General features: G+C 35.3%; 3 protein-coding genes across 3 annotated transcripts; 1 reads left to right on the top strand and 2 right to left on the bottom strand.

Annotated features, from left to right (window-relative positions):
• Positions 1 to 5,412: 5,412 nt before the first annotated feature.
• On the bottom strand, positions 5,413 to 14,423 carry LOC149654620 (calcyphosin-like protein). Its single transcript, XM_089846183.1, has 5 exons — positions 14,151 to 14,423; positions 12,286 to 12,397; positions 10,926 to 11,103; positions 10,175 to 10,384; positions 5,413 to 7,007 (listed from the first exon to the last, which is right to left on the bottom strand). Exons 2-5 carry the CDS (start codon positions 12,372 to 12,374, stop codon positions 6,906 to 6,908), a joined length of 579 nt encoding a protein of 192 aa, XP_089702309.1. The 5' UTR covers positions 12,375 to 12,397; positions 14,151 to 14,423; the 3' UTR covers positions 5,413 to 6,905.
• A 385-nt stretch (positions 14,424 to 14,808) lies between these two features.
• On the bottom strand, positions 14,809 to 17,313 carry LOC149654619 (uncharacterized). The gene is made up of 7 exons (XM_089846182.1): positions 17,174 to 17,313; positions 16,739 to 16,962; positions 16,575 to 16,658; positions 16,136 to 16,417; positions 15,748 to 16,038; positions 15,429 to 15,663; positions 14,809 to 15,356 (listed from the first exon to the last, which is right to left on the bottom strand). Exons 2-7 carry the CDS (start codon positions 16,956 to 16,958, stop codon positions 15,077 to 15,079), a joined length of 1,392 nt encoding a protein of 463 aa, XP_089702308.1. The 5' UTR covers positions 16,959 to 16,962; positions 17,174 to 17,313; the 3' UTR covers positions 14,809 to 15,076.
• Positions 17,314 to 18,278: 965 nt separating this feature from the next.
• LOC149654618 (uncharacterized) lies at positions 18,279 to 22,427 on the top strand. Its single transcript, XM_089846181.1, has 5 exons — positions 18,279 to 18,317; positions 18,460 to 18,552; positions 18,649 to 18,847; positions 18,914 to 19,153; positions 20,736 to 22,427. Exons 3-5 carry the CDS (start codon positions 18,778 to 18,780, stop codon positions 21,035 to 21,037), a joined length of 612 nt encoding a protein of 203 aa, XP_089702307.1. The 5' UTR covers positions 18,279 to 18,317; positions 18,460 to 18,552; positions 18,649 to 18,777; the 3' UTR covers positions 21,038 to 22,427.
• Positions 22,428 to 22,869: the final 442 nt, after the last annotated feature.

The following is a 22,869-nucleotide window of genomic DNA, read 5'->3' as shown; positions in this document are numbered from 1 at the left end:
AACCTATTTTTCCAACTGCCGCACTACCAAATTCCTAGTTTCTGGCAATATCTAGCAGACTAGCATTGTACCACACTACCAAGTGTATAGTTGATAGGTGGCTATGGTGTTTTAAGTACCAAATCAAAATATAGAGTCCATCCTCCAAGACAAAATATAGAGTTCGGTTTGAAGTGTAGAGCATTGAATAACAAGTAAGCTCTAACCTGTTACTTGCTACCCGCGTCGCTAAATTTTCTTTTGCAATCAATAATACGCTAATAACTTCTGCCGTGAATGCAAACACCATTTACTAAATTACCTGAATAAAATTGTAGGTTCCACCGCTTTTAATCAAAAAAGGGTCTGCATTGGGAAAGAGAAATATATCGTCTATGTTGTCGAAAGGAAGGGCTTCCGATTTGTTCGAAAACTGCGATGTCATTTCCGAAGATACGAACACCAATACTACGAAAGAAGCCAGACTCCACACAACAGAAAGAAACCGAGTGACTCCCTCGCACTTCAAACCTTGGGGACCTTAAGACAACAGACGGTTAAAACTTTAAAAAGGATGAAGAATTTCTCTTTAAAGGTTTTACTCGTTCCCAGAAGGCTTTGCAACAAAAACATAGAAGGAAGTTCCGACTTCACTTTTCCGTATTTGGAGCTCACTTTCCCCGCCATGTAAATCAGCATAGCCAGACCACAGAGAACCACAACTATCTACATTAATCAAAGGTAAATTTTGATTGGTTTTCGGTGCTCTTTAGTATTGTAACATATTGCAAGGCAAAATATTGAATTGTCTAATATACAGCAGTTCGTACCGTTATCAGCGTTTACAACATCAATTACAATTTTATTTAGAAATTAGTAATGTTAACTAACCCATTTGTCAATAACAAAATAAATATCATTTCCGTTTGACTGATTTGTTCCGAATAATATTTGCGTTCTCACAAACAGAAAAGGGTGCGAAGTAGGGAAGGCGTTGAAACGATCCTTAGACAGCATCGATGGGGTTAAAAGAAAATCTCCTTTCTGTGTTATGTAAGTGTTTATTGTATTACTAGGCTTAAAGGTAGCATAAGCTGGTCGCGTATTTCTAATTACACAACGACTGACATTTCTCTGGAGCATACCAAGAACTCCATTCCACGAATTACCAACTTTCTCACCCCAAACTTGTTCCGTACTCGGAATGATAGTAACGCTGCCAAAATATTTTGAGTAATGAGGTTATTAAATTGAAAAAGAACCTGAAAACTGACTCGTAATTTTATTACTTGATATTGTCAAGATTTTTCAGAACACGGAGGAATTTTATCATATAGCCAGATATCCCTCCTTGGTTTTTCACAAAAATATGCGGTGAAAACTGATAACAAAGAAACCATTTATCAAATTCATGCTCTATCGATGTACATTCAGGGTCAAAGTAGATTATAAAAAGAAGGAGCGTAATCAAAATCAACTGAATAATTTGAAAGATCATAAAAATCTTTAATTGGGATTGGCATAAGTGAAAATTGATACTGTTTGGGGAGTGGCAAGAATTTTAAAATTGAATGCTTGAAACTCACTTCAAGAAAGACTGCTGTGTAGAATTTCTCGGTTCCCATTAAATAATACTCGTGTGGACCTGCTTTCAATATATCAATGCAGTCAGTGCAATTTTAACAGTATATTAAGGAGTGAAATCAAGTGTTTTATAGACGTAGCTGATTTGGTTCGTTCTCAAGTTGAGACATACTAATGATTTGGTAACGGCCGAATTTTTATTTCATATGGGGTGAATTTCTTTTGAAGGAATCTATCCTCGCATAAGAATAAGGAATAAACAAAACTATTAGGAGGAAAATTATACGCGTTTTTGAACTTAATTGCCGAGCTTTCGCATTAGAGCGTTACTTTTTTAATTTGTGGCATGAGTGAATATTGTGGCGTGTCACAAGCTGTTTTTCCTAAAATGGTAACAATTGATTTTGTTCCAACATTTTTCCACAAAATAACCACTTTTTCGATAAAAAAAAATAACAGTAAAACTGTAAATCCAAGCGCGTTTCAAAATGAACCAATAGTTAAGTCAACCGTGAATCCACCCAAGTATGTGCTGGATTTCAAATTTTAGTTGTGATTGAAATGACAAATGTTGTAATCTCTTCCCGCATCATTTCTAAGACCAAAGGGGCTTTCAAAATGAATTTTCTTCGTATTTGTATTTCAAGTTACGGCGCTGTTTCTTCAAAATTTCTTGCTCTGCAATTTGCTTCCGATTTTTGTTTGTTATTTGTTACAAAATGTTAATTTGTCTTTGTTGTGGCTATTAATTTACAACCAATACTCCTTCAATTAAACACACTTGTATATCCTATATATATGAGTCATTCGATATTAGTACAAGGCTACAGCCCTACACCTGTGTATGCATTACAAGTTGATTAACACTATTTAATATTTAGTCTAACATTATGCACACTATAATGCGTCTACACTTTCGCTATTATGTGCGGGTCAACATGGAACTGTGAAAAGTGGTTTCTATTTTCGGATACAACAACTATTTTTAACGTTATTCTATGTATTCTATATTGTACTTTTAAAACAAGATGAGCCCGGCATATTTACACTTTTGCACAATTTCAACGGGGGAAATTAGCATTATTAAAAAACTAACAAGTACTTTTGCTGGAAAATTTTGAAATAAACTAACTAATGAAATGCTGATATCGTCAGCTATTCTTTCAAAGACGCGGTTGATATTAAGATGTACACATGTGAACTTTCAACGTGTTCACGTATATTTCGAGAAAGAGAGTGATGAAGGAGGCGGAGAAGCCCAGGACACAGACGCGAAAAATGGCAGTAAAAGCTTTCAAGTTGATTACGACAAAAGCATCCGGTTCTTCGACTGTCTGACAAGGGTGCGATTTCACTTTAAGAGAGGGGTTCAAGTCCTCGTAGCAACCACCTTCAGTCAGCTGGCGTAATCTGACAAATGAGAAATTTAACTGCACCATAATTAACCAGGAACTTAAGACGGGGAACTAACCTTTTGTTGACTGTCTCAATCAGGGTTTGCGAAATGTTTCTGCTGAAATACAAAGCCAAGTAGACTCTCATAAGAGGTTTGCTTAATTTCATTTTACAAATTCCTGTCTTGGCGTATCTGGTTTTGATTACATTCCACAGAAAGGTCCCAGTAAATATAATGAATTTCTCTCGATTTTCAATTCTCTCATGAATATTGGCATTGTTTAGTATGTTGCTTAAGTTCTGGTAGCAAGCATGTGGGTTCGCGTCAGCTCGCTTTGTTACTTCAGCAAATGCGGGGCTAGTCAATGCATTTTTCTAAAACGAACATTAAAAAAAAACAATTCAATATTGTTTTATCTTTCTCAAATGTCTTGAAGGACAATGAAGGAGACATGTCTTCACGAAACCTATTTTCCAAGTACATATGCAGATTCCTAGTTCCTGGCAATATTTTACCCGACTAAGGGGGTTTAGTTGACAAGTGGTTAATGTTTTTTACGTACCACACGAAAACATGGAGTTTGGGTTGATGTGTAGAGCAATGAAGAACAAGTTAATTTTTAAGCCTAATCGTAATTATTGTACACACTTTAAGGCTAACCGCGTTGCTAAATTTTCTTTCGCAATCGATAATATGCATATATATTTTGCCATGAACACAAAAACGAAGACGATTGTGGAATTAGGAAGGTGATATTTTTGGTTTTTTCGTTTATTTAATGGTGCGTCCATGTGCCTAGGCTACTCCAGTGAAAGGTTATATCCTCTAACCGTAAATCCTGTTGCTTTCTAAAAGTACCTGAATAAAACTGTAGACTGCGTTGCTTTTCATCATAAGAGGATCTGCATCCGGAAAGTGAAATATATCGTCTATGTTGTCGAAGGGAAGGGCTTCCGATTTGTTTGCAAACTGCGATGTCATTTCCGAAGATACAAATACCAATACTACGAAAGAAGCCAGACTCCACACGACAGAAAGAAACCGAGTGACTCCCTCGCACTTCAAACTTTGGGGACCTTAAGAGTAAACATGGTTAAAACTGTAAAACGGAGTTTCTGATTAAAGGTTTTACTTGTTCCGAGAAGGCATTGCAACAAAAACACGGGAGGAAGTTCCGATTTCACTTTTCCGTATTTAGAGCTTAGTTTCCCCGCCATGTAAACCAGCAGAGCCAGACTGCAGAGAACCACAACTATCTACATTAAGCAAAGATCAAGTATGGTTTTCGATGCTTTTTAGTATGGACACAAATTTCAAGACTAAAATTTTAAACTTTTACAACTTCTTAGTAAAGTTAATTTACCCATTTGTCAACAACAGAGTAAATATCATTTCCGTTTGATTGATTTGTTCCGAATATTATTTGCGTGCTGATAATCAAAAACGGGTGCGATGTAGGGAAGACATTGTAACGATCCTCCGACAGGATCAATGGGTTTAAAGTAAAATCTCCTTCCTGTGATATAAAAGCGTTCATCGCATTATTATAGACAGAAGCTCAAGCTGCTGGTCTTGTATTAAAAAAAGGACTGACATTTCTCTGGAGCATACCGAGAACCCCATTCCACGAATTCCCAAATTTCTCCCCAAAAAGTTGTTCCGTACTCGGAATGATAGTAACGCTGACAAATTATTTTGATTAATGTGGTTATTTTATTGAAAAAAGATCGTGAAAACTGACTACAAATTTTATTACTTGATATCATCAAGACGTTTTAGAACACGGAGGAATTGTATCATATAGCCAGTAAGCTCTCCTTGGCCATTCACAATAATATATGGTGAAAACTGATATCAAAGATTTCAAAAATCATGGGATTGGCATACGCAAAAATTAACGTTCTTTGGAGAGTGGAAAGATGCTTGAAACTCACTTCACGAAAGACTGCTGTGTAGTCTTTTGCTATTTCGGCGTTCATTATGTCTTTAAGTCTTCTTTAGATTAAATTATTATTCTCGTGTGGACCTGCTTTCAATTGCTATGTGCGATGGCTGCGAACTAAAAATTCTGAAAAGGAACTTTACTTAGGTTTACTTTGCAGTTTACATTCGATTTTTCTGTATTTTGCGTTCAGATGTGACCTTTTAAGAAATCGTGTAACGAATACATTAATTTCTATAACATTCATTTCTTTTCATGTTTTCGCACATTCCCTTAAAAGCTTTAATATGTTCGCAATTGATTGTACCTTTCTTTTGTTCAAATAACCACTTGGTAGCAGAGCGCCGCTCCATACTTTACCTGTAAAACTTCACTTTTAATACGAGAAAGAAAGGCTTCACTTAACGATTTTAATCAGAATTTTCGGAATATTTTCCTGAAAAAAATCGTAATATTTTAATTAAAATAGTCAATCACGTCAACACAATCCAGGCATATCAATTATACCCAGTTTACAGTGGCATTTTGCTTTTATTAATTAAAATTCTGCAATTACAACAAGTAAATTGGCAGGATTAATTAGTTCTACGTTGATGCATAGGATTGCGATTAGCAATTGTAGCTCAATTAAAAATGAATAAAAAATACAATTAATTTCATATTTTTTTGTGTAAGTTTAATTCAATTAATGTTCGTTTTTTTCTTCAAAGCACCCTTTCGTTATCACCATTCTTTCCTAAGCTAAAAACTAATCTAAATTTTAATAATTAAGTACTAGAATAAACATTTTTTAAAAGCCCCTCAAAAACAACCTTTATCTAACCCGAAATATAGAAAAAATACTTTGTTGTTTTTATATATAGGATTTCTTATAAAAAGCCATAATCTTTATAAAAAAAAGAATTAAATTGTGGGAATGTAACAATTATTAAAAATCATTATTTAGATAATCAACGTAAAAATATGGGTCTTGAGTTTTTAGACCCAAAATTGCAAATAATTGAATTTTTTGATTTGAATTGGACTATTTTAATTATTTTGTGTGGGTAATTAAGCCAATATGCTTTATATTAATTCAGGGTTCATACAACTTTGGAAAATGTCAAATTTCACGGGGAAAAATATCAAATTTCACGGGGAAAAAAATATCAAATTTCACGGGGAAAAAATATCAAATTTCACGGGGAAAAAAATATCAAATTTCACGGGGAAAAAATATCAAATTTCACGGGGAAAAAAATATCAAATTTCACGGGGAAAAAATATCAAATTTCACGGGGAAAAAAAATCAAATTTCACGGAAAAAAAAATCAATTTTCACGAAAAAAAATCAATTTCACGGAAAAATTTGAGAACTTTGTGAGTCCTGGCCCCCTGGGTACGCGATTCACAAAAATAAAAAAGCATCCACTTCCGGTTGTTATTAGTGGACAAATCAGGTCCAAAATCAGTTTCCCTAAAGTTGTATGAACCCTGCTGTAAAAACTGACTAGACAGACAACAATTATAAAAATACTTTTCTAGGCAAGTTAGTTAGTTATACCCGATTTGAAATTTGGAAGTATAGTTAAGATTAGTTACTAAATTTAAAAAGTAAAATGTACCTGTAACATTTTAGTTTACAATTAAAGGCAGTGTTGCCAGTAGCTTATCCTTTAATCATTATTAATTTTAATTTCGGAGGGAAATTTGTAAACTTTGTAAACCTAATTCTAAAAAATTCCTGAAAATCTTTTAGGCGTATTTCTTTTCTTAGCACGATTGTTTAACATTATTATTAATATTATAGTTAAATTTAATGATAGTTAATTAATTTTGGACGATTTTACCGTACCACCACGATTTACGACAAGGCTATATAGCATTTAACAATGACCTTAATTTTTAACATTATTATTATAATTAGTAGTAATTATCTGGATGGAAAAAAAGCCGATTTAATTATTTCTGTAATAAAGGTAGTTTTAAAAAATGGAAAACATTGAAATTGTCTCTGGGTAGAGTTCATATTTTCCACGCATTTCTCATCATGAGATCAAAGTAAGCGTCGGTGTCAATAGAAGCACTGACACCAGCGTAATAATTGATGAATTCTTCCTTAGTAATCTATTTAAATTTAATTTTTAATTACTTTGTGTTATTAATTAAGGTTTATTAATTGGTTGTGCATAATTGAAAGTGTGACCATGGCATGCCATGCTTGGGGTTACGATGAGATGCAAGGCGGCTTTGCTAAGCGATCAAAAAGATTTTCAAAGGTCGTGGGATATAATAGAGCACCGAGGGGCCGTTCACTAAGTGTAATCCGTGTACATTGCTGTACCTTTGACTTTATTTATAAATTGATTACGAGTATTCTTTAAAATCCCTGCCCTTGACATTTTTAAAATTATTACACGTAATCCGTAATCGGTGCACAGTGATTAGCCCCTCGTAGAGCACTATAATGGTGTTACAGACAGTTATTCCAACTTCAGTTGATCGTAATTTATATTTCAATTAACTTAACCCAATAGTATTAAGTTCTTGACCCTCCAAAACGCAAACCTTATTACAGGGACTTTAAAAGTGATTAGCCCCTCGTAGAGCACTATAATGGTGTCACAGACATTTATTCCAACTTCAATTGATAGTAATTTAGTTTTAAATTAACTTAACCTAAGTATTAAGTTCTTGACCCTCCAAAAACGCAAGCAAACATTATTGAGAAATTATATAAAATAATCTATGGCTCAAAATGTCTCTAAATACACCCTTTTATTTGCACCGTACTGAACGCCCTTTGATCGGATCAATTCAAACAATGTAACCCCTAGCCATATGATCACTTGATAATATACTGTCAACGAGATTGATAATAGTTCTTAGTGGCTTGTAAAACCTAAAGATAGCCAGCCGATACCCATTTAGAACAAAAAAGAGACGTTTCAAATATTGACAACTCAACTCTGGCCTATTCTGGATATCTGGGTTTTTGGAAAAAATCGATAAACCAATAAATCTATAATCTAGAGTCGAGGAGTTGGTTAGACACTCTTGAAGTTAACAAAATTCTTGAAGCAAAAAGGTCTTGGTTGCTTTATACCAAGAAGTGATATCTAGTTTATTAGGGTGAAGGTATAAATTCGCGCCACATTTCCAGCTTTATCTCCAGTCCAAACAAACGTAGGTCCGGACTCAGTTAATCCCCGCCTCTAAATTACAACCAGCATGCATCTCATTGGTTCTTGAAAACTTCCGTCAGCGCGACGCGAATGATAACGAAAATTACTTGTATTTTCCGACTGAGGAGAGGCGCGAAATATCCCGGCCCCCTTTTACGTCCCCCCCCTTGTATTTTGAAAGGGGGACTGGGACGATGGCTCGCGTGAATACTTAGGCATCTTATACCTTCTCCCTAATAAACTAGTTATCACTCCTTGATTATACAAAGTGTTTAGCTTAATACTCATTATCATTTTAGTTACTTCTAACTTATCTTTGATAATAATTAGTCATTAAAACGTTGCAAAAACTACCAAATATAAAAAAAACCCTTTATAGTGTTAACTTTTACTTATAACCTTACTTATAATAGGCCTCGTACGTCTAACATTTTTCCAATTAAATAAGTAGTGACCTATTTCCACAGTTCATGACTCCGTGTAACTGTAAGCACCTATATATTTCCCCTAACGAAAATGATTGGACGAAAATTCGAAACTTACCACGGTTATTTAATTATAATACAAATATATATAAAAAAAAATAGAATTCACGGTATAGAATTTACATGGAAATTGCGCCGACTAATTTATTCCATAAACGTGTAAAGTAAAAGCGTTATTGGCCAATCGTGCGTCAGTTTCGTCACGATATCAAAGTTTATTATTATTATATATTATAATAAATATCGATATACGATTAAGCTACAAACAGAGTCAAGGGTAAGGAAAGACTAGAGTTCAATTTCAAATTTTACGCTTTTTTTGGGTCTGGGTGCCGACGGTATACCATAATAATACCATAAAAGGCTAGCCGTCTCAAAGGCGCCTTTCCCATACGTATTGACTAAATATCATAAGTTAATAATAGTCCCCTAAGTTCCTAAGATGTATTCCCATTTTATTATCGTTTACAATGGATTTAGGGATACTGGGAGGTATTAATTATCATAATTTCTTAACTTAATATCAGTAAACTCAATGATTTAAAGGTAGTCACGTGAGGGGTGACGTAATATTTATATTACGTGTTTAATTGGGGGGAAGGGCGTAAAATATGGCGCTTTTAGCGATAAAAACACAGCAGAACGAAGTTTTGGCAATATCCCTGACCATTTGAAGATGTCTAGACCTACCAGAACCCACTTCATGATCACACCTGGCCCATATTTAGCATTGCACAAAGCATAACGTTTCAGGGGAGGGGGGTATACCCTAGACAAGCACGTAAGGCACCATATATAAACTTAGCTAAGAACTATTTTACTTATGGTTGTAGTCAACAACGTGACATAAACAACAAAGGCTTTTGGGGATATGAGAGCTAGGTTTTAGTAAGCCAGAAAAAATCGATAATCTGAAGAGATGCGAGAGATCTCAAGGTTTACAAAGGGTAGATTTCGAATTACAAGTAGAGATGGGCCCATACCATAAGGAGATTATCTCCTTATGCCCATACCGATATGCCATATTGTACCAATATTTGGCTAAACCGATATATCAGTATCAGCAGGGATAGATTTAATTTTGAGAGTAGGAATGGAGAACGGAACGGTTAGTATTTACTTCAGTCCGACTCATATACCACCCAGTATAGAGCCCCTCCCTCCAACACGTAACGAAAAGTTTAAATTATCTTATTGGTTGGCTCACTTAAACTACATTCTGATGACGTCGCTGACGGGGACGGCGAAAAATACGTAATTCCTTTTTACCTCTGTCGCTTGCTATGACCCTCCCGCCTCTTCTTTCATACCCCCCCCCGTCCCGGGGAAGGGGGTCTGGTACTTTGACGCGCGCCCAGATATTACTCTGTTCTCCATTCCTACCTCTAAAATAAAATCTATCCCTGGTATCAGTTTAAACTGGTATCGGCCCATCTCTAATTAGTAGTTATTGGTGAATCAAATTTTTCCCAAAAATTATCAGGATGATTTCACACAATGATCGAGAAAATTAAGTTGTTAAAAAATCAATTAAGACAAAAAGCAAGCGAGTCTTCAAAACAAAACCCATGCAAAAGGATTCAATTCAAAAATAATTGTATAATTTTAAGGATTAATTTCTTACCTTTCCATCTGGGTGGTTAGGAGTATCAAATGTCTTGAGGAAATCCTTAAATACTTGTTCTTCCGTATATTCCCCGTTCAAGTACTTGGGGTGATGCCTGGCATTATAGACGCCCTTTAAATCGTGCACTGTCACTTCACCATCACCCGATTTGTCCAAGCGTTTAAAGGCTTGCTCGATAAGTGATATCCTCGCAGCGGACATAGGTGGCTGTAAAAAGAATTGAAAAGACATGACCGACCATATAAGGACTTGGAATGTTCAATAAATATATTAGAAATTAATGAATTTAATAATATTTAATGGGGCTAGTAGAGATAGAAATTATATTGCCGATGTTTACTATTAATTACTCGTGAACTAATTAATGCACTAATTATCAACTAAGACAGCTGTATTAAGCGCAATTTAAAGCATATTATTGCACATTTTCGTAAAAATTGACCAAGTCAATTTTGAGATAATTAAATTTCTATATTATGGAGAAATTATATTGCCGATTTTAACCGTTAAAACTATTAATAACTCCTAAACAAATTAAGCTACTAATTAGCAACTATAACCGCTGTATAAAGCGCAATTTATAGCATATTATTGCACATTTTCGTACAAATGGACCAAGTCAATTTTGAGATAATTCGATTTCTATATAACATTGCTAATACTTTAATGGGTGGATATAGGCCTACGAAACCCTGTATAATTTTGTTAATGGTTGATAGGGCACCGAAAAAAGGAAGTATCACCTTACCCTAAGGGACCTTAAGAATTCTTCAAAGTCGATGGTACCACTACCGTCCCTGTCGAGGTCGTTAAAGAGAGCGTCAACGTCAGCCCGGCTCAAGGTCACGCCATAATCACTCAACCCTTTCTCGAACTCTTCCTTGTTTAGTTTACGATCAGAGTTATCGTCCATTATACGGAATGTCCTTCAAGACAACACCACCAAATACACACTTTAGACAAGGTATACTTAAAAGATATGTGACATGGGGCGTTGACGAACATAAAAGTATTTTTTAACTGCAAAACTAATTACTTCGCTAAATAATTAAAATAACAACCGTATTTAGCATAATTTAAAGTATATTTGGTCAAATTTTTGTAAAGATTGGACGTGCCAACTTTGAGAAAATTAATTTTATAGTTTTTCAAAATTCGTTTTGTAGGTCTCATAGAAATAACATTGGCGAGACAAAATATAAGAAAAATTAATACTTCTCAAACTAATTATTTCAACAACTAATAACAATAACCACTGTGTTAAGCATGATTTAGAGTATATTTGTTCAAATTTTGGTAAAGATCTGCCCCACCAATTTCGAGAAAATAAAATTTTTGTAAATCCCATAGAAATAACATTGGCGACATAGATAATTGGAAAAATTAATTTTTCCAAAACCAATTAAGTCATCAAATAATAACAATAACCACCGTAATTAGCATGATCTAAAGTATAATTGGTCAAATTTTGGTAAAGATCTGCCCGGCCATTTTTGAGAAAATTAAATTTTTGTAAATCCCCTAGAAATAACATTGGCGATAAGGATAATTGTAAAAATTAATTTTTCCAAAACTAACTAAGTCATCAAAAAATAACAAAAACCACCGTGTTTGGCATGATCTAAAGCATATTAGGTCAAATTTTGGTAAAGATTTATTGACTCAAACGCAACAACTTGAACACTTTATTAAACAAAAATAAAAAATAATTCACATTGTCTGGTATAGAACTCAACAAGTGGTTGACCTAACTCTGTCACTCTGTTTTGTTAGCAGCCGTTTATACCAAACAGACGCGCAAAAGCAAAATACGACATAATTGTCAAAACAGTCACATAATGATAAATACACCCCACTTCGCGAAGTCTTTCAATGGGGTGGTTATAATACCCAAAGATTAACATGGAGAACCAGTTTAAACAAAGCTAGACACTCAAACTAGATTATATAGGCCTAATTTTCAATGGTGGAACAAAAGCATAAAGACTATAGAGCATTTACTTATTTCAAAGGAATTATTGATGAAAAAAACAAAGCCGTTGATGTGGCATACTTATGAGTAATTATATTACTTATGAAGGATGTGAGTAATAATAGTGAGTGCTTACCTAGCGAATCCTTTGATTCCAGACGCGCCTCGCTGCAAACATTGGTAGCGGAGTTTCTCAATGGGCGTGGAAGGTTTTTGGTTTGACATTTTTTTTCAATATTTTTGGCTATCTATCAAGAGGAAAACAAACAGACATAATTAATATTCCTAATTAACATTAAAAATAGGCCTCAATTCTAATTAAAAGAAAACCTCAACCCAAAGTCATTAATCACCTCAATTGAAGGGAATATCACCCCGAAATTCAAGGGAATATCACCCCGAAATTCAAGGGAATACCACCCCGAAATTCAAGGGAATATCACCCCCGAAATTGAAGGGAATATCACCCCCGAAATTGAAGGGAATATCACCCCCGAAATTGAAGGGAATATCACCCCCGAAATTGAAGGGAATATCACCCCCGAAATTGAAGGGAATATCACCCCCGAAATTGAAGGGAATATCACCCCCGAAATTGAAGGGAATATCACCCCCGAAATTGAAGGGAATATCACCCCCGAAATTGAAGGGAATATCACCTAAAGTAACATTTCACAAGAGGTTTCAGGTCACCTTCCCAATAACACGTCATACATTCACTACACATGACGTCATTATGACACAAACTTTAAGATATTTAAATTATAGAAAAAACAACCTTGCTTAATATTATAATAATTTCAAAGCTACGCTAATGTATTTTTAAACGTAAAAAAATATAACGGTTGTTGTAGGTGGAGTTCCTAGTATAGTGCGAAATATTTCTAAGAAAAGATTAGATATAAGCATGAATTCTTTTAAATTCCCCCATGAATAATTAAATAATAACATTATGTATAAAAACGTCTTTAATAGTAACGTAGCTATGATTCATTATCATGAATAATTCATAAGATAATTAATATTAATTCACGCTGTCCGTTTCTTCCCACACTCTCAAAAGATTATGAATAAAACAAAAAGTTAATTAGATACTGAATTTAGACAAGAGAATATTATAAACCCACATTCTATTTAACAACCAGCATGCCGGCCTTTTTCTATGACAACCTAAAAGGGGCCATTCAAAAATCCCGGGAAGTTCGGGAGCGGCCAAGGCGATAATACAATACTGACTCTATGTGATATTTTATCTAACTCTCGAAAATCTCACGGTCTACACCCCTATTTGCTTTAATTATAATTTAGATCAAATAAAACTTAGTCCTAGTTGAGAAAAAAATGAATTAAATCAGAGGTGATTAAACTTAAGGGGCCTTATATAAATTTGTCCAAGGGGCTGTCATTAAAGGGAAGGTAACTGCAATTTAAAGTAGATACCAAATAACTTGCCCTTTAAACTATGTTAAGCCTAATGTATTTTTCTCACATTATATTCTATCATTCTTATAATGTTACTGAGCTTCCGGCGGAATTTTAACCAGTTCCCGGTAAAAAAGGGGGCGGGAGGTTGAAAACAATGGCCTACTTAAGCCTACTACTAATTAACAAGCCCTCGCGGCGCCTCTTCACCTAAATGCACTCGGGCTTTAAAATAATCAATATCAAGATACTCTGGCAAAAAGCCAACTTACTAAAAGAAATTGATTTATTTTTTAAAATGGGATACGTCAGTTAATGATGCGATAAACCATATATATTGTTAAAACTGAATTGAAGTTAAAAGACAAAATATAACAACCGCTAAGCCTACTTCTTAAAAAATAGGCCAAAAATTAAACTTCTTACAGCCGGTATTGCGTCTCGTGGTCTACTAGGCCTACCTCTACTTTGAATAGTTGGCCAGTTAGGCCTAATTTTCAAACCACCTGTCAGGCTGTCACACATGCATGCCAAGGCGTATATAGTTTAATATAAAACAAACAAAACATTCATATTTACCAAATAGTCGTAGATAACAATCAGAACTAATTTCTAAATTACTTATGTTAGTAATTTCTATAATGCGTCGATTTGGGTTTCCACCTAAACCGGTTTTATTTTACAAAAGAATGGATGGAAGACTTTAATTTAGACGCTTACTGTTCGCGAAGAAAGTGTAAAAAACAGTAAAAGTGTTCCTCGTTACATAAACGCCGCGATATTAAAAGAAACTTATCTCTCTTCTCACCGAAACCTATTTGACGTTTTTTTTTTGGCGGTACCGGCGTGATGGGCGGCAAATCTGGGAAAAAAAATAATTAGGTGCGCGCGCATATACCATGGAGACTTTATAACAGATTTCTATAGGAGGTGAAGGTAATTGAACCTCCAGGCTCCAGGTCAAAAATGATTTTAAAATTTATTTAAGCTTGCTCCGGGCATAACCTTGTTTTCCTTCAGGACTCACAAAGTTGTTAAGCCTAATTATTTCAGTTTGCGGTGTACGAATATGCTTAAGTATCGCTTGACGCGTAAGCAGTAAATAATATCACAGCCCACTCGATCACGCACATTACTAGCTCTAATAGCCAGGGCCGGAAATAAGAAAACATTTCTTATAGGACGCGTCTTATTTATTGATCGATTTTTATTAAAATAAAATTAATTTGCAACGAAGTAAATTTAAAATACTTTATTAGCTTAAATCTTGGAAAAGAAATACAGTAAAGAGAAAATTAAATGTAGATTCGACATTGTAACATTACACCAAACAAACAAAGGAATAAATTACATAACCAGAGGAATATTACTTAGGACAGTTGAAATTTTCTTTAGAACAGCGGAAATTACATATTTAAGGGGTTGAATTACTTCATATTTTGCAATAATTGAGCAGAACGCACTAAGAAAAACTACAATATATCGCAGGTTAAACTTTCACTTAGTCATTGGTAACCTTGCTGGTAACTTTGGGCGGGTCTAGGGTATTGACCAGCCGCGTGGGGTAATCCAGAAGTACCCCTAGAATAAGGGTTAGAACCTCCGGGCGTCGGACTAGGGGAGGCGGAAGTAGGAGTAGTTGACGCGTAGGGTTGTTGTTGTTGATACTGCTGAGGTTGATAAACACCAGCAGCAACACCAGGTGGGGGAGGTTGATTACTCACCGCAGTTGGTGGAAATGACGCCACGGGCGGGTGTTGTTGAGGAGACGGGCCTTGGCCATACCTAATCAAACCAAAATGAAAGATACCATCGAGTAATTCAACCGTGGACTGGTCCTAATAGGGTCGTGGATACCTCATCGGAGGTTGTCCTGGAACAGGGGGGACCGAACCATAAGCACCCGGTTGTTGAGGTTGTTGGGCATAATATTGTCCAGGGTAATTTTGAGTTGCGTACGTTCCAGGAGGACCTTGAACCGATGATGGATAAACTGCTTTAGGAGCTTGGGGCTCTTGCTTCATCCTTGGATCTTGTTGTTGTTGTTGAGATTGGTCGGGTTGTACTGGAGTGTAAACTCTTTGAGAATGACCTAAGGTTAAAGGTGAAAGTGAAACCCAAGAAGAAAATTGAGTTTGGTACCCCCCAAGTCTGCAAGTGAATGTAGTGGTCTTACTCTGGTCCTGTTGTTGTTGTTGTTGTTGATAGCTGCCATATCCCTGTTGACCCTGAGCGTTAGGGTTGGCGGCAACATTGAAACCTGGTTGACCATGTTGTTGTTGTTGTTGGGGGTATCCTTGTCCTGGGATCTGTTGAGGTTGCTGTTGTTGTTGCTGCTGCTGTTGTTGTAACTGCAATTGTTGCTGTTGTTGTAACTGCAATTGTTGCTGTTGTTGCAACGCGCGTTGATGGCTACTTGCTGATCCCAAACTGGATATACTATCAGGAGTGTCTGGTCTGACTTCATCTTGAAAGAAATGTTTGTTGGTTGGTTTCTATTTCTTTAGTCTTTGGGATCCCGTCAATAGTCATGGATGGTTACCAACCATGAAAAGTTACATTACCTTCTTTTTTACTGGAGGGAGACGTAACTTGATCCTTGTTTTGATATTGCTGATGTTGTTGCTGTTGTTGCAATGGATCAAATTCCTTTCTTGTTACGGCATTGTTTTGACTGTTATTTTCAGAATTGGCATGACGAGTTTCTTTCTCGGGGGATGCAGGACCACCCAAAGTTGTTGGTTCCAATTGATCTAGAAGACTGTTGACCCTATCTCGAATGAACTGAAGATCCTTACGTAGTTTCTTAACGTCATCATTCTGTAGTTTGCACGGTTGACTATTAACTATATCAAAATTAAGGTTCAGACCATGGGTTCAGACCAAGGCTTAGGTTAAACTTAAGCCTTTGCAGTTGCCGCTGACCAAGGCTTAGATTAAACTTAAGCCTTTGCAGTTGCCGCTTTCTTTCTTTAAACATTGTAAAATATGAATAAAGCTTACCAAATATTGTAAGTTTTAATATTCTACTGCATTGTATAGCAAATGACAGATCAGAGCTGTCAAAGATGGTAATCAGATCACCATCTGGAAGACGTTTTATTGTTTTTATGTGTGTTAGGCCTTTGCTAGATTATAAAGGGGTCATAGGGTTATAAATTGGATACCTTCGTCTTTATATTTGATGGTGACTTCGTCATTGCTACTGAGATACCCGCGAAATACCCGTTGCATCATAAGAACGAGTTCGTCGTAGGTGATATCTTCATTATGAATGGGTATCCTTCTGATATCATCCCCTAATTGGGCTTTTATTATCAATTTCCCACTTAAATCGATTTGTGGAAAACCACTATCGTCGCTCCCTGTTGTCTGATAAACGCTCATGATTCTAATTAAAATTAATTAAAATATGATCACTGATCACTCCAAGATCACAGAGCGGTGGGGCGCTGACCCCCCTGATCCTGGAAGGCTGGAACAGCCCCGTAGTTTAGCTAACCCTTGGCCATTAACTAATTTCGAAATTTCTATAATATTATCTTACATTACGCGAGAAATAGAAACCTTAACCATTCCTATAATTAGTTTAAATTACTTACGTTAAACTTAATGTAGATCGCCCAAGACTCCGACTAACCGCAAGCAAAGCCGGATGACGAAAATGAATTAAATGACAGGTCACACTCAAACAGGAAATGACGCAGAAAACGTGACCAATAAGAGATAACACGTCATTGTATAGCAGGGTAAACTATAGCCCACTTGTTCACGCACTCCTCAAAAGAACCAATAAATAGCCCCGCCTTACTAGAATTCGAAAATTTAACCGCGTAAATTACCATAATTTTATATAACTTTTTATTAGCGTTTTCAACTACAATAATTATGAAACCGAATCAAACCACTTGTAAAAATCTTCCCTTAGGGCCTAGGTATTATGATATAAAATGAAACTAACGAGACACGCGGAGTTTAAAATACATTAAAAAGGATAGTAAAGTTAGCGATAAAGCGTAAAATCAAGGGTTTTTCGTAAATAACCAGGGAAAATCGTAAATTACAATTACCCTGGTGAATTACCGTTTACCAGGGTAATTAAACATTACACTAAACATCTTAAAATTAAAGAAAATAATAAGCTTAATTAAAACATACATATTTTGGGGAAGTTCAGAAGAACCCGTGTCTTAATTTCTACCAAGTACTCTTAATTATGTCAACTCAATTTTAGTTCATATTTTACAAAAACAAAAATTAGTGTAGAAAAATCAATAATGAGGTTTTAATATTAATTGAGGTACGCAACTCTTTTCTCAGTCGGATTATTTTACACTTTTTGAAAATTTATTGAATTTTAATGCAAGGAAAACAGTCGGATAATACAATGAATTGAATACCATCATGTATTCTATAAAAAAAATAAGAAATAAATAAATTTGACTCATAAAACCTATTGCAATAGATTTTATAAGTGAATTTGAAACATAAATCATGTAAAATAATATTTAATATATGTGTTTAAAGACGAAACAGCGTCGACAGCGAAGCCATTCAAATGTCAAACGGTCCCTCCCGGACCCTTGGTTTATGACAGTTTACACCGCATCGGCGCGTACGTCTACGGGGTTTGTTTATGTTAGTGCCGACCCCTACGTGTTCTACCCCCTTTTGTTCCCAATCAGAGGTATCGTAGAAGGCATTTTTCGGGAAGAAGTCTGTAAGACCGCAACACCTTTATAAGAAGTACGTGAGCCAGTACGAAAAGTCATTTTAGCTATCAAATTAATTACATAGTTTAATTGTTTACGATTTTACGCTACTAAGCCTAAAACAGTAGTTACGGTTCAGGCTTAATAATAGTACGCGTGGTTATTTATTTCAACAGAATCGAAATAGGCTTAACAAGTATTTTAAGATTTATCATATAACAACGGAATTAACTGATTAATTGCATTTATCTTATTAGAACCTTCTAAAGGTAAGATGGTTTTTAAATATTAATGTGGATGGAATTAGGCTTAAATATTTAACGTTTGAATCGCGTTAAAATGAATTAATTAATTGGGGTTTGAAGATTGCTTTAGCTCCATTACCTAATTTGTTGGTGGAGAAGGAGTCAAAGGTGAACCATCAAAAGAATCAAAGCCATTCTGGCCCGCTTCTCATTCATTGTAATCCGAGGTTTGTCACCCATGTCTCCTACATGACACAACCTTTGAACCTTGACCTTCTGAACCGCCAGCTTGAGGGTGGTGGTCAAAACTCCGCTAGTGGTAATTTTAAGGCTGTAGCACCTAAGATAGGTGTAGTAGTAATACGGGTGTTTTAACTCTTTGAAGCGGGTTCAGTTGGTAGTTTAAGTGGAGGAAACGTAACGACAAATATGTTAAACTTGGGGCGAATATCACCAGGCTCTCAGGTGCCTTCTTCCTCTACAGCTCGGGTTAGCAAGGTAAAACGTAACCGAACTTGCAGGCATTCTTGGCAGCCATATGCCTATCCCTGGCGACCAAAACTGGAGGAAACTTATAGATTTTTAAGTCTTCAGGGACCATTACCATCTTCAGCTTTTTCCAGAGGTTTGTAGTTCATTTTTAACTAAAATTATTGAGGTCAGATACACCCCCCCTAATAGTCTGCAAAGCTTATGAAATTTTTAGATGCAGAATCTTACTTTGTTATAGCATTTTAGGGATTTGTAAAGGCAGCCTTTTGATTGGCTGCAGAATTTCTAAGAGTTTTAGAGGGAGGCTTTTGATTGGCTGGGGAATTTCTAAGAGTTTTAGAGGGAGGCTTTTGATTGGCTGGGGAATTTCTAAGAGCTTTAGAGGGAGGCTTTTGATTTATTTATTTATTTGGACTAGCAACGTACATGCAAGCCTTAGGCTTTTGTGGTACGGACGGAATGATTTGAATTTTGACATGAGAAATTGAGAATAGTAGACAAATATTAGAAATTAAATGAACAGTGCATATGTATAATTAAATAAAGATTTTAAACAGGAGGATAGCAAACAGATTTTAAGATTAATTAAAGGTTTTAAACATGAGTTTGGTAACGATTATAAAATGAGACAGTAAACAATAATTAAGATCTAAGTGAACAAAGTGCTTATAGGTAATTAGTTAATAATTTGATTGGTTGCAGAATTTTTGAGAGTTTTAGAGGGAGGCTTTTGATTGGCTATAGAAGTTCTGAAATTTTTAGAGGCAGCATTTTGATTGGCTGCAGACTTTCTGAGCTTTTTAGAGGTAGCCTTTTGATTGGCTGCAGAATTTATGAGATATTTAGAAGCAGCCTTTTGATTGGCTACAGAATTTATGAGATATTTAGAGGCAGCCTTTTGATTGGCTACAGAATTTATGAGATATTTAGAGGTAGCCTTTTGATTGGCTGCAGAATTTATGAAATATTTAGAGGCAGCCTTTTGATTGGCTATTGAATTTCTGAGATTTTTAGAGGCAGCCTTTTGTTTGGCTGCAGAATTTATGAGATATTTAGAGGCAGCCTTTTGATTGGCTATTGAATTTCTGAGATTTTTAGAGGCAGCCTTTTGATTGGCTATTGAATTTCTGAGATTTTTAGAGGCAGCCTTTTGATTGGCTGGGGAATTTCTGAAGTTTTTAGAGGCAGCCTTTTGATTGGCTGCAGAATTTTAGCGATATTTAGAGGCAGCCTTTTGATTGGCTGCAGAATTTATGAGATATTTAGAGGCAGCCTTTTGATTGGCTATTGAATTTCTGAGATTTTTAGAGGCAGCCTTTTGATTGGCTATTGAATTTCTGAGATTTTTAGAGGCAGCCTTTTGATTGGCTGGGGAATTTCTGAGGTTTTTAGAGGCAGCCTTTTGATTGGCTGCAGAATTTTAGCGATATTTAGAGGCAGCCTTTTGATTGGCTGCAGAATTTATGAGATATTTAGAGGCAGCCTTTTGATTGGCTGGGGAATTTTAGCGATTTTTAGAGAAAGCCTTTTGATTGGCTGGGGAATTTTAGCGATTTTTAGAGAAAGCCTTTAGATTGGCTGAAGAATTATTAGATTTTTTTAGGGGCAGCCTTTTGATTGGCTGTAGTGTAGAATACAATAGTACTATGTGAATAGCTAGTTATTTGAATTCATTACTTGGTTTAACTTGGGAAAAAAATTGAAATTGCGTGCAGATTCTCCGTCTCTGGAAAGGAAGAGGACGGAATCAGCCCCACCAACATGTAATGTTTCTAGGCAGGATAGCGGGAACAAATCCAACCCAGGCAGCCCCGTTAAGAGCCACCCTTTTAGTAGCGGTTCCAACCAAGGAATTGGAGGAGGTTTAACGAGGGAATCTTCGTCAGAATGCTCAATCATTCGCTCACGATCGCTGAGCCATTTAGATTTTGCCAGCGACGGCTGTGATAGGATATCAGACAGGGTTTTTGATGTAGAAACGGTATCTCAGCGAATTAGTAACCTACACGTTGTCTAGTGTCAAATTATTACAATTAATACAAAAAAACCTAAAAAAAGGGAAAAACTTTTACGAACTTATACCCAATTATAAGAAGAAAATATATATATTATAAGAATTACAGCAAAACTTCTTTGTTTATCTTCCCCCGACTCCCGAGTCTCGATAACTCTCCCAACCCAAAATATAAAAGTCCAAATTGACTGTTTTGGTAATAAAAAGGTAAATATAAACTAAGGTAATTAGCAGTCTTATTCCTGATCAGCGCCACCTACCCATAGCGGCGACTTTGAGAACTACTGTAAGCGGCAAGCCAATCAGATGTCGCTAAAATCTGGTGACGTCACTGACTGGCACTCTCGGTGGGGGGTCTTACCAAAAATGACGTCACCAGATTTTAGCGACATCTGATTGGCTTGCCGCTTACAGTAGTTCTCAAAGTCACCGCTATGGGTAGATGGCGCTGATCAGGAATAAGACCGCTAATTAACGTACCTACTAAAATTCCGTGCCCTAATTAAATTTTGTAATAATAATAATAATAATAATAATAATTAATTAGCTGTGGCAAATGTTATAAGTATTATTATAAATTCCGCACTTAATTAAAAGATTCTAGAAAGTTAATTACTTCTAGTCCTTTCACAAATTTTTGTGACAGTTGAAATAAACTATAAAAATTCGGGCATTAAGTTTAAGTTCATCTCAACTTAAGTTAATTGCGTTTTTTTATTTAATTTAAATTTAAATTTAATGCGCATGTTTTAAGTCAAACTTGCTCATGAAAGCATTTTTTTTATTAATTTTTAAAGGCATACTTTTACTGTTAAAGCATATTAATTTCTATTTAATTATCCGATTAATTAAAATTAAAATTAAAATAAGTCAATCAATATTTTGAAGTTTAGTAGTCGCCATTTTCCTGGAGAATGATTGGCTCATTCAGATTCAGCCCACGCCTTATTTTTTAAAAAATTAACCAGTCATAGACAAGTGTTTTATGACGTCACTATGAGTCCCTAGGCGCGGGAATGTTTGAAAATATTTTCCAAAATTTAAAAAAAACCGTTTCTAATTCGTTCCCTTTATTAAAATCATTAAAATAATTAAAGCAGAATTTAATTAGACATTTATTTCTCTTTTAACTAGTTTAAAACCAGCTTTTCTTCACTATAAATTGGGCAATAATTAACCGCCCATAAAGCCAGTATAATTAATAAAAGTGCCATAATTAAAAGTCCAGAAGTAAAAAAAAACCAACCAACAAAATTGGGTTTAATTAAAACATTAACCATTAAAAATTAACTACACTTATTTTATTTTACAATCTCAGAGTCTCAGGGCATTTTTGTTTTGTTTCGTTTTGTTTTTTTCAAAATAAACAACAGTTTTTTGTAATTTCCAAAAACATCTTGGTCTCGGTCTTTGAATGAATTATTTTTTTTTGTTTTTCAAAGACATATCCTTTATTATTCCTTCGTTAATTAATAATAATGCAGAGAGATAGAGAGAAGGAAGGACAACAAGTGTTTAAATTTGAAATTTTCCAATTTATTAATACCAAAACCAAAAGAGTGTTAATGTAAGTAAGTAAGTAAGTAAGAGAGTGTGAAAAAGTGCCTAGAATGGGTCCTCTGCCAGGCCAAACCAAAAATATATACATCATTTTTTACCCTTTCAAAGATTTTTAACTAGTTAACGGAAACACTAAACTAAAGAGATAAAAAAAGGTGAAGAATTTATATACTCTTACAAGAATGGATAGATTTGTTGCGCCATGTTGTACCAAAGTGTGGGCGTGAGTTTTAATTGGGAGGGGCGTTACCCAGTATAATGGGCGTGAGTTTGAA

Source organism: Phalangium opilio, unplaced genomic scaffold (genome assembly GCF_054372755.1).
Source record: "Phalangium opilio isolate 3A_F unplaced genomic scaffold, DU_Popi_V2 ptg000079l_1, whole genome shotgun sequence".
Lineage (NCBI taxonomy): Eukaryota > Metazoa > Arthropoda > Arachnida > Opiliones > Phalangiidae > Phalangium > Phalangium opilio.
Note: the sequence above shows the minus strand (reverse complement) of the source record. Positions and strands in the feature narration are given on the sequence as shown.